We start from the raw sequence: 12,500 nt of genomic DNA, 5'->3' as shown, positions 1-12,500 counted from the left end.
GAGACGACCCGCGCATCACTACTACACACTACTGCTACAGGGCTACGCTACACACTACTGCTACAGGGCTACGCTACACACTACTGCTACAGGGCTACGCTACACACTACTGCTACAGGGCTACGCTACACACTACTGCTACAGGGCTACGCTACACACTACTGCTACAGGGCTACGCTACACACTACTGCTACAGGGCTACGCTACACACTACTGCTACAGGGCTACGCTACACACTACACGCTACAGGGCTACGCTACACACTACTGCTACAGGGCTACGCTACACACTACTGCTACAGGGCTACGCTACACACTACTGCTACAGGGCTACGCTACACACTACTGCTACAGGGCTACGCTACACACTACTGCTATAGGGCTACGCTACACACTACTGCTACAGGGCTACGCTACACACTACTGCTATAGGGCTACGCTACACACTACTGCTACAGGGCTACGCTACACACTACTGCTACAGGGCTACGCTACACACTACTGCTACAGGGCTACGCTACACACTCCTGCTACAGGGCTACGCTACACACTACTGCTACAGGGCTACGCTACACACTACTGCTACAGGGCTACGCTACACACTACTGCTACAGGGCTACGCTACACACTACTGCTACAGGGCTACGCTACACACTACTGCTATAGGGCTACGCTACACACTACTGCTACAGGGCTACGCTACACACTACTGCTACAGGGCTACGCTACACACTACTGCTACAGGGCTACGCTACACACTACTGCTATAGGGCTACGCTACACACTACTGCTACAGGGCTACGCTACACACTACTGCTACAGGGCTACGCTACACACTACTGCTATAGGGCTACGCTACACACTACTGCTACAGGGCTACGCTACACACTACTGCTACAGGGCTACGCTACACACTACTGCTACAGGGCTACGCTACACACTACTGCTACAGGGCTACGCTACACACTCCTGCTACAGGGCTACGCTACACACTACTGCTACAGGGCTACGCTACACACTACTGCTACAGGGCTACGCTACACACTACTGCTACAGGGCTACGCTACACACTACTGCTACAGGGCTACGCTACACACTACTGCTACAGGGCTACGCTACACACTACTGCTACAGGGCTACGCTACACACTACTGCTACAGGGACTTTCTGAGGGGACATATTTACCAGTGTTTACTACTGACCCTGATCCTGCGGTGGACACACACGAGTCCAGCCCAAATCCCTCGTTCCTGGGGAAGTTCCTGCGGTGTATTCAAATGTTCATCCTGTTCCTTCTACTTGAAGATTCATTACACCGGTATGGATTAATATGGATAAATGTATGCACTATTTCATATCTTTCGATAAATAAACGAAAGAAGCTCACGCAATTTAAATATGAACGCACCGAGAAAACAGAAAAACACACAGAGAACATCAGCTTTTGTTTCTCTGACAGCCGAGCGCTGTGAGTGTGTGTTAGAAATCAGGAACGGTGAGAGAACATCGGTTTTCATCTTCACCAAACTTAGGTCTTCAGCGACTGGCCAGAGCTCTTCCTATAATGTTGGCGCATTAGGTCAGTAGGCGGAGAGCGGTCGAAAGTGGACAAGCTCAAATTGGTTTAAAACTGTATTTTGTATCATCCACTTGTGATCCAATCGACCAAAACATCTGAATACTAGGTGTGAACAGGGCCTAGGAGAAGCACCTACCGCCACTATAATGCGTTAAGAGCTCGCTCAAGTACTGCGGAGATAAACCATTTAGTGCTTTGTAAGTAATCAGCAATATTTAAAAATGTATACGATGTTTAATAGGCAGCCAATGCAGTGTTGACAGAACGGGGCTAATATGGTCATACTTCCTGGTTCTGGTAAGAACTCGAGCGGCTGCGTTTTGGACCAGCTGTAGTTTGTTTGTTAAGCGTGCAGGGCAACCACCCAGTAGAGCATTACAATAATCTAGCCTTGAGGTCAAATTGCGGTTTTACAGATACTAGACACGTGACATTCAAATGAAGGATTGGTATCAAAGAGCACACACACACACACACACACACACACACACACACACACACACACACACACACACAGTGTTAGACAGTACTCTAGGTTATTACGTGTGGACGTTTTTCGTCCAATAATTAGAATCTCGTTTTTTTCTGAATTTAGTAGTAGGAAATTACTAGTCATCCAGTTTTTTATATCCGCTATGCATTCCGTTAATTTTGTGAATTGGTAAGTTTCGTCAGGTTTTGAAGAAATATACAGCTGAGTATCGTCGGCATAACAGTGAAAGCTAATTCCATGTTTCCTAATGATATCTCCTAATGGTAGCATGTACAGACTGAACAGCAGTGGTCCTAGTACTGAGCCTTGTGGTACGCCATACTGAACTTGTGATCGATAAGACATCTCTTCATTTACTGCTACAAACTGATAACGGTCAGATAAGTGTGATTTAAACCATGCTAGTGCAATTCCACTAATGCCAACATAATGTTCGAGTCTATTTAAAAGGATGTTGTGGTCAATGGTGTCAAATGCAGCACTAAGATCCAGTAATACTAATAGAGAGACACAACCACGATCGGATGATAAGAGCAAATCATTTGTAACTCCAATGTCATCTTAATGCATATTTTTTAAAATATTGTTTAAGATATAGATGTGAATTAGGTCTACTCTAGATTTAGTGATTTGACATGTTGAGATTTAACTAAACTTAAGTCTAAACTTCTAATCATATTAAACGTTATGATAACATATTCACGCCTGTGATGTGAACGTCTCTAAATGTAGTTGACTCTCGTAAGTTCTTGCTGTGAGTTTGGTGTGTTTATCGGCAATCCCTCAGATCTCCTCCAGCTGCAACACGAGCCAAGCGAGACTGAAGAAATATGAAATATTAATGGTGGCCTGTGCTCGCAGTGACCTACTGAGAGTGAGCGAGCGGTTTATCAATGCCAGAAATAGACTTAACATTCAGAGAATCAGAGGCTCACCACACAAGCGTCACGCTCTCGTCTCCGCTAACTCGTGTTCTCTGTGGTTTATGCTGAGTCAGGCGGCGTATGAATTACCCAGCATCCCTCAGCGCTGACGGCCAGGTGAGCTCTGCTGTGTGTCCAGGTGTGGGTGTGTGTGTTCAGGTGTGTGTGTGTGTCCAGGTGTGGGTGTGAGTGTGTGTTCAGGTGTGGGTGTGTGTGTGTGTGTGTGTCCAGGTGTGTGTGTGTGTATGTGTGTCCAGGTGTGTGTGTTCAGGTGTGGGTGTGTGTGTTTGCACAGTGATTACGGCCGGCGTTCGACAAACACCTCTGAGAGAAGAGAACACGTTCAGTTCTTCTGTCCAGTCCGCCATTATACAGCCGTTCTTCATCAGCAGGTCTCAGCCTGTTCTTGATATGTGTGTGTGTATTATTCCAATAAAAGTAATAAAAATAATAATTTAACTTTTATTGTACAACGTTTTATTATTTTGGGAAAAGTTCATATACACAAGAAATATACATGAAGTTCATATACATGACTGAGAGGTCAGAGGTCGCCCTGTTCTGCTGCCTGAGAGGTCAGAGGTCGGCCTGTTCTGCTGCCTGAGAGGTCAGAGGTCGGCCTGTTCTGCTGCCTGAGAGGTCAGAGGTCGGCCTGTTCTGCTGCCTGAGAGGTCAGAGGTCGGCCTGTTCTGCTGCCTGAGAGGTCAGAGGTCGGCCTGTTCTGCTGCCTGAGAGGTCAGAGGTCGGCCTGTTCTGCTGACTGAGGGGTCAGAGGTCGGCCTGTTCTGCTGCCTGAGGGGTCAGAGGTCGGCCTGTTCTGCTGCCTGAGAGGTCAGAGGTCGGCCTGTTCTGCTGCCTGAGAGGTCAGAGGTCGGCCTGTTCTGCTGCCTGAGAGGTCAGAGGTCGGCCTGTTCTGCTGACTGAGAGGTCAGAGGTCGGCCTGTTCTGCTGCCTGAGCGGTCAGGGGTCAGGCTGTTCTGCTGCCTGAGAGGTCAGAGGTCGCCCTGTTCTGCTGCCTGAGAGGTCAGAGGTCGGCCTGTTCTGCTGCCTGAGAGGTCAGAGGTCGCCCTGTTCTGCTGCCTGAGAGGTCAGAGGTCGACCTGTTCTGCTGCCTGAGAGGTCAGAGGTCGGCCTGTTCTGCTGCCTGAGAGGTCAGAGGTCGGCCTGTTCTGCTGCCTGAGAGGTCAGAGGTCGGCCTGTTCTGCTGCCTGAGGGGTCAGAGGTCGGCCTGTTCTGCTGCCTGAGAGGTCAGAGGTCGGCCTGTTCTGCTGCCTGAGGGGTCAGAGGTCGGCCTGTTCTGCTGCCTGAGAGGTCAGAGGTCGGCCTGTTCTGCTGACTGAGAGGTCAGAGGTCGGCCTGTTCTGCTGCCTGAGGGGTCAGAGGTCGGCCTGTTCTGCTGCCTGAGAGGTCAGAGGTCGGCCTGTTCTGCTACCTGAGAGGTCAGAGGTCGACCTGTTCTGTGTAAGAGCAGGTCTGATGGGTCATGTGATGCGTGTGAAGGTCAGGTGTAAAGCCGGCGCTGGTTCAGGTTCGGCTGCTCCTGATGTGTGCAGTTAGCCGTGTAATTGCAGTCTGTGTGACCCGTCACAGGGGTTTAACTGGGTTAACTGGTATTGAGTTTACTTGCTGCTTTCCCAGTTTGTAGTGGAGTGTTCTTTTGTTTGTATTGTTAATCGCTGTTCATGCGTTTTGCTGTCTAAACGGTTTGGAAGCGCGGCGATGATGCTGATATCTATATTGTTGGTCTTGCATTGCAAAAAATAATTTTCCTGTAGGAGATGTTTCCGTCTCTGATGTGTGTGTGTGATCATGCTGACATGTTTCCGTCTGATGTGTGTGTGTGATCATGCTGACATGTTTCCGTCTGATGTGTGTGTGTGATCATGCTGACATGTTTCCGTCTGATGTGTGTGTGTGATCATGCTGACATGTTTCCGTCTGATGTGTGTGTGTGATCATGCTGACATGTTTCCGTCTGATGTGTGTGTGTGATCATGCTGACATGTTTCCGTCTGATGTGTGTGTGTGATCATGCTGACATGTTTCCGTCTCTGATGTGTGTGTGTGATCATGCTGACATGTTTCCGTCTCTGATGTGTGTGTGTGATCATGCTGACATGTTTCCGTCTCTGATGTGTGTGTGTGATCATGCTGACATGTTTCCGTCTGATGTGTGTGTGTGATCATGCTGACTGAGATCAGAGGGTGATTTTTCTCTGAAGCTACTTTTGGACTCGGTCGATATGTTCCACACACACGTGTTGATCCTCTCCAGCTCTCAGGAGGAACACGGATGTGTTTATACCACATCTGAGTCTCAGAGCACCGTCAGAACTACAGCTGCTCTCATCTGTCTGTCTCTCAACCTGTCTCTCAGCCTGTCTCTCAACCTGTCTGTCTGTCTGTCTCTCAACCTGTCTGTCTTTCAACCTGTCTGTCTCTCAACCTGTCTATCAACCTGTCTGTCTCTCAACCTGTCTGTCTGTCTGTCTCTCAACCTGTCTGTCGTCTCTCAACCTGTCTGTCTCTCAACCTGTCTATCAACCTGTCTGTCTCTCAACCTGTCTGTCTGTCTGTCTCTCAACCTGTCTGTCTTTCAACCTGTCTGTCTGTCTGTCTGTCTCTCAACCTGTCTGTCTCTCAACCTGTCTATCAACCTGTCTGTCTCTCAACCTGTCTATCAACCTGTCTGTCTCTCAACCTGTCTGTCGTCTCTCAACCTGTCTGTCTCTCAACCTGTCTATCAACCTGTCTGTCTCTCAACCTGTCTGTCTGTCTGTCTCTCAACCTGTCTGTCTTTCAACCTGTCTGTCTGTCTGTCTCTCAACCTGTCTGTCTCTCAACCTGTCTATCAACCTGTCTGTCTCTCAACCTGTCTATCAACCTGTCTGTCTCTCAACCTGTCTGTCGTCTCTCAACCTGTCTGTCTCTCAACCTGTCTATCAACCTGTCTGTCTCTCAACCTGTCTGTCGTCTCTCAACCTGTCTGTCTCTCAACCTGTCTCTCAACCTGTCTGTCTGTCTGTCTCTCAACCTGTCTGTCTTTCAACCTGTCTGTCTGTCTGTCTCTCAACCTGTCTGTCGTCTCTCAACCTGTCTGTCTCTCAACCTGTCTGTCTGTCTGTCTGTCTGTCTCTCAACATGTCTGTCTCTCAACCTGTCTGTCTCTCAACCTGTCTGTCTCTCAACCTGTCTGTCTCTCAACCTGTCTGTCTGTCTATCTGTCTGTCTGTCTCTCAACCTGTCTGTCTCTCAACCTGTCTGTCTGTCTGTCTGTCTGTCTGTCTCTCAACCTGTCTGTCTCTCAACCTGTCTGTCTCTCAACCTGTCTGTCTGTCTGTCTCTCAACCTGTCTGTCGTCTCTCAACCTGTCTCTCAACCTGTGTCTCAACGTGTCTGTCTCTCAGCCTGTCTCTCAACCTGTCTCTCAACCTGTCTGTCTCTCAACCTGTCTGTCTCTCAGCCTGTCTGTCTCTCAACCTGTCTGTCTGTCTGTCTGTCTCTCAACCTGTCTGTCTCTCAACCTGTCTGTCATCTCTCAACCTGTCTGTCTCTCAACCTGTCTGTCTCTCAACCTGTCTGGCTCTCAACCTGTCTATCAACCTGTCTATCAATCTGTCTGTCTCTCAACCTGTCTGTCTGTCTGTCTGTCTCTCAACCTGTCTGTCGTCTCTCAACCTGTCTGTCTCTCAACCGGTCTGTCTCTCAACCTGTCTGACTCTCAACCTGTCTCTCAACCTGTCTGTCTCTCAACCTGTCTCTCAACCTGTCTGTCTCTCAACCTGTCTGTCTCTCAACCTGTCTGTCTGTCTGTCTGTCTCTCAACCTGTCTGTCTCTCAGCCTGTCTGTCTCTCAACCTGTCTGTCTCTCAACCTGTCTCACAACCTGTCTGTCTGTCTCTCAACCTGTCTGTCTCTCTCTCAGCTTGTCTGTCTCTCAGCCTGTCTGTCTCTCAGCCTGTCTGTCTCTCAACCTGTCTCTCAACCTGTCTGTCTCTCAACCTGTCTGTCTCTCAACCTGTCTGTCTCTAAACCTGTCTGTCTGTCTGTCTCTCAACCTGTCTGTCTGTCTCTCAACCTGTCTGTCTCTCAACCTGTCTGTCTGTCTCTCAACCTGTCTGTCTCTCAACCTGTCTGTCTGTCTCTCAACCTGTCTGTCTCTCAACCTGTCTGTCTGTCTGTCTCTCAACCTGTCTGTTTCTCAACCTGTCTGTCTCTCAACCTGTCTGTCTGTCTGTCTGCCTGTCTGCCTGTCTGTTAACCTGTCTGTCTCTCAACCTGTCTGTCTCTTAGCCTGTCTGTCTCTCAACCTATCTTTCTATTTGCCTGTCTGTCTGTCTCTCAACCTGTCTGTCTCTTAGCCTGTCTGTCTGTCTCTCAACCTGTCTATCTCTCAGCCTGTCGGTCTGTCTGTCTGTCTGCCTGTCTCTTAACCTGTCTGTCTCTCAACCTGTCTGTCTCTCATCCTGCCTGTCTGTCTGTCTCTCAACCTGTCTGTCTCTCAACCTGCCTGTCTGTCTGTCTGTATGTCTCTCAACCTGTCTGTCTCTCAACCTGTCTGTCTGTCTCTGTATTCTGTCTGTCTCTCAACCTGTCTGTCTCTCAACTTGTCTCTCTCTCAGCCTGTCTGTCTGTCTGTCTGTCTCTCAACCTGTCTGTCTGTCTCTGTAGTCTGTCTGTCTCTCAACCTGTCTGTCTCTCAACTTGTCTCTCTCTCAGCCTGTCTCTTTGTCTGTCAACCTGGTTGCCTGTCTGTCTCTCAACCTGTCTGTCTGTCTCTGTAGTCTGTCTGTCTCTCAACCTGTCTGTCTGTCTCTGTAGTCTGTCTGTCTCTCAATCTGTCTGTCTCTCAACTTGTCTCTCTCAGCCTGTCTGTCTGTCTGTCTTTCTATCTGTCTCTCAACCTGTCTGTCTCTCAACCTGTCTGTCTGTCTCTAGTCTGTCTGTCTCTCAACTTGTCTCTCTCTCAGCCTGTCTCTCTGTCTGTCAACCTGGTTGCCTGTCTGTCTGTCTGTCTGTCTGCCTGTCTGTCTGTCTGTCTGTGTTGATGGTAATGTGCTGATTGTCTCTCTGCATCAGTCTTTGTCTCCTCGACGGCTTCATGAATATGAGTGTCTCTCAGTTTTTGTTCAGTGTTATTTATATTGTGTCCATTTGTCTGTCCGTGACACAAAGCACGCGGTTTATTCTCTGAATAAATATGAGCGGATCTGAATGAGGCATTAAAGCACACATGAGGGACGTGTGTGTGTGTGTGTGTGTGTGTGTGTGTGTGTGTGTGTGCGCGCGCGTGCTGTTAATCTCCTCTCCTTGTGGGTTGTAAAGCAGGTTGTCCAGCTTGCTAATGGATCGATCACTGCTGAGAGAGAGAGAGAGAGAGAGAGAGAGAGATGCACAGATGGGCTTGTTTTATCAGGTTCATATAATCTTGTCATGGTTCTGACACACACCTGTACGTCTGCGACTCCTTTCATCCTGAGCCGTAACGCGTCTGCTTTTCTCTCGCAGTGACAGTCAGATCAGACGAGAGTGAGACACACACACACACACACACACACACACACACACACAAGACTGGCCGTCTCTCCGGATTCTCCTGGAGAATTCTCAGGAAACTGTCATTTGTGCCTGAACATTTCCAAACAATATTTATTGTCATGGTTATTGCTGAATGAGATCATCATAATCATGAGTTATTAATCCTCATATCCTCATGTTAAAGGGTTTCCAGAGGCCAGTAGAGCAACACTTAAAATCGCATTAGTGTTCTCCATCGGGGAGTCAGTAATGATAACGGATACACTGTTAAGCACAGCTCTACTGTGAGCTACGCGCTTCTGAAGCCATAAGCGCGCATTTGAAACTTATTGGAAAAAAGTTGTGCAGAAACAGTGGAATTATTGGTGAAAAACGACATTACCCATAATTCTGCAGAGAAATCTCCACCAATCAGAGAATCACGACAAGCTAATTATGCCGAAAGAACCGCCCACTCCCATGAAGCACTGCACGTCTCCACACGCTGCAAAGTACGTCACATCATTACGGTTGTTATGCATATATATATATTTATTACATGGCTTGGTTGAATTCTAATGTAGAATGATATAATTCAAATTCTTGATTTATTTGGTAGGTAGCCATGTAATAAGCGGGATAATGTATAGCGAGGCGGTTGTTATAGCGAATATACGCCGGGTCCCGATCAGCCCGTCGGGGGGGTGTTCGCTATAACAACCGCTGTACGTTATCCCTTACTTAATGAACGACTTTAAATAAATAGTTTTATATTTCGTCTCTGCCCCTTTATTTAGACAGAAAAACAATTACAGATTTTTATTTATTTATTTCAATGAAATGAATGTACTATAGCCTATTTTAGTGTGAAAATGTTTTTAATTTAATATTTTGTATTTTTAGGGGATGTTATGGTACTAAATTATATTTTCGCTGTATTTATAATCCATTCATTCACTTTTTGAGCATAGACCTGAAAATGACATTTCCAGCTTAATCTGTGGTAAATCCTGAAGTCTGAAGAGAAGTTTGATCTCTTCTCAAGACGACACTTTTTTTAAAAGTTTTAAAAAGTGAACTTAAAAAAAGTTACAGAATTTTACATTTATTGTTATGAAAAATGTGCAAAAATACTATTTTCAATTTTAATATGAAATATATATTTTCAAAAACATGTTTTACTCTAAAACTATGAGAAAATCAAAGCCATAAATCTAAACACGCTGCATTCAAAATTTGAGTCTGATATCTCAAAAAATTCTTCCAGTCAGATTTTATTTGGCCGCAGTACCAAACGCTTCCACTAGAGGAAATTCGTCTCCCATTCATTTCCAATGCCATTTTTGATCACTATTGGCAAGTGCCAAAACCTTTATCAAGTTTCGTACCATTCCGATGAAGAAACACATTCTAAAAAAACAAATATAAAAATTTTCGGTGACCGAAAATGCACCAGATATGAGAAACCTAGTAAAGACTCCAGGTAATCGCTGCTGCTCACTGATCCCATCTCCCTCTCTCTCTCTCTCTCTCTCTCTCTCTCTCTCTCTCTCTCTCTCTCTCTCTCTCTCTCTCAAATTCAAATTCAAATTAGCTTTATTGGCATGACTTGTACAGTATTGCCAAAGCATTGGCCATTACATAGGCAATGAACAAATAATCAATAAAATGAATCAGTAAACAAATGCATGAATACATTTATACAAAAAAATTTTTTTTAAAAAATCAAACAATCAAAATATACAATTATTTATCCATCTGAGGTTCCACTGGTTGTCCTCATTTCATGGCATGAAAAGACATATTTTGCAGCAATTATCTCACAGTTGGGCATTTCTCCCAGTACATATGGGAGTTTCTGTGTGTCTGATATGGATTTGAATTCAGGGTATATTTGGGAAATGTTTGCAAAGTGTTTTTGTCTTAGTGTATTATATTTGGGGCATGATGTTAGAAAGTGCAGCTCTGTCTCGACCTGTGCCCTGTCACACTGGGAGCAGAGTCTCTCCTCCAGTGGGAGCCAGCTCTGTCTGTGGCGACCCTTCTCTCTCTCTCTCTCTCTCTCTCTCTCTCTCTCTCTCTCTCTCACTCTCACACACACACACACACACACACACACACTGGGAGCAGAGTCTCTCCTCTAGTGGGAGCCAGCTCTGTCTGTGGCGACCCTTCTCTATGGCCAGGCTGTGTTCACTCAGTCTCTCCCCCCCCCCCCCCTTTTCTCTCTCTCTCTCTCTCTCTCTCTCTCTCTCTCTCTCTCTCTCTCTCTCCCCCTCTCTCTCTCTCCCTCTCTCTCTCTCTCTCTCCCCCTCTCTCACTCTCTCTCTCTCTCTCTCTCTCTCTCCAGGCTCAGAATCTTCCATTAGTCCCGATGGAGCCGGATGTGGAGAGCACCGTGACGGTCCGGCAGCACAAGCGGCCCAAGCGGGACGAGCCCAAGCCGGAGCGGGACCGGGAGCGAGCCGAGGCCCAGCGCTACGTGCGCAAGGACGGCAAGTGCAACGTGCACCACGGGAACGTGCGCGAGACCTACCGCTACCTGACGGACATCTTCACCACGCTAGTGGACCTCAAGTGGAGGTTCAACCTGTTCATCTTCGTGCTGGTGTACACCGTGACCTGGCTGTTCTTCGGCTTCATGTGGTGGCTAATCGCGTACATACGCGGAGACCTGGAGCACATCGGGGACAACCAGTGGACGCCGTGCGTTAATAACCTCAACGGCTTCGTGTCCGCGTTCCTGTTCTCCATCGAGACGGAGACCACCATCGGCTACGGCTATCGAGTGATCACCGATCAGTGTCCCGAGGGCATCTTGCTCCTGCTGGTGCAGTCGGTGCTCGGCTCCATCGTCAACGCCTTCATGGTGGGCTGCATGTTCGTGAAGATCTCGCAGCCGAAGAAGCGCGCCGAGACGCTAGTGTTCTCCACGCACGCCGTGATCTCCATCCGCGACGGCCGGCTCTGCCTGATGTTCCGCGTCGGAGACCTGCGTAACTCGCACATCGTGGAGGCGTCCATCCGGGCCAAGCTCATCAAGTCCAAGCAGACCAAAGAGGGAGAGTTCATCCCTCTCAACCAGACGGACATGAACGTGGGCTACGACACGGGAGACGACCGGCTGTTCCTGGTGTCTCCGCTCATCATCTGCCACGAGATCAACCAGCACAGCCCGTTCTGGGACATCTCCAAGCAACACCTGGCCCACGAGGAGCTGGAGATCGTGGTGATCCTGGAGGGCATGGTGGAGGCCACAGGTACGCAGGATTGTTTCAAAATATGTGTGTAGTGAGCGTGACGTCACCCGTAGTGTTCCTGAAGCCCACAGTGGGCGGAGCCGGCCGTCGCCATCTTGGCCGCACGTCACTCCCGGATAAACGACAATGTGCAGCGAGGCGGATTAGCTGAGGTGACGTGACGCTAACGCTAGCAGACAAACGGCTAGTAGTGACATCAGAGGCAATGCACCTGTCAATCAAGTGGCCACGCCCTTAATTATGCAGATCTTTAAGGCTTAATATAATTTAAACGGATGAGTTGTAAAAAAATTCACCCGCTCACAGTCGTCATGAAGAGCAAGATTAGCTTTACAGACCAAAAGCACTTTCTGCACCCGACTGTAAACATGTGTTTCTCTGCTGTAGAGTTGGGCAGTTTAACATGCGGCTCTATGGGATTGAGTCTCTTCTGCAGCCGCTCTCTAGTGGCCAGTGGAGGAACTGCAGTCTAACTCGCTCAGTGTTGAGAGAGAGAGAGAGAGAGAGAGACGGGAGGGTCATGACACTGGCCGACGCTTTTATCCACTCGATCGGGTCATGCATTCGCTGGCAGTCGAACTCTGGCGTAGGTTTAGTCGTAGCGTTGCCTTGCTGTGTCCCAGGCGTGGCAGGGCTGTGTTTGGACGCTAGTCGACGTCTTTTAAACGCTTGCTGGCAGGTTACGGCTTAAAGTCCCGCTGGAGTGCATTGGATCGCGCAGCTTGGTCT

The 12,500-nt window shown here is 48.1% G+C and overlaps 1 protein-coding gene across 1 annotated transcript in view; it reads left to right on the top strand.

Annotated features, from left to right (window-relative positions):
• kcnj6 (potassium inwardly rectifying channel subfamily J member 6) overlaps positions 1-12,500 on the top strand; it is a 35,262-nt gene that overhangs the window by 4,766 nt on the left and 17,996 nt on the right. Inside the window, exon 2 of the mRNA XM_079598943.1 lies at positions 10,862-11,771. Within this exon, the coding sequence (XP_079455069.1) occupies positions 10,886-11,771 (886 nt within the window). The 5' untranslated portion in view covers positions 10,862-10,885. The remainder of the gene's footprint in view (positions 1-10,861; positions 11,772-12,500) is intronic.

This window comes from Phoxinus phoxinus (genome assembly GCF_949152265.1).
Source record: "Phoxinus phoxinus genome assembly, chromosome: 23".
Classification (NCBI taxonomy): Eukaryota; Metazoa; Chordata; class Actinopteri; order Cypriniformes; family Leuciscidae; genus Phoxinus; species Phoxinus phoxinus.
The sequence above is the reverse complement of the archived record's forward strand: the minus strand, read 5'-3'. Positions and strand labels throughout refer to the sequence as shown.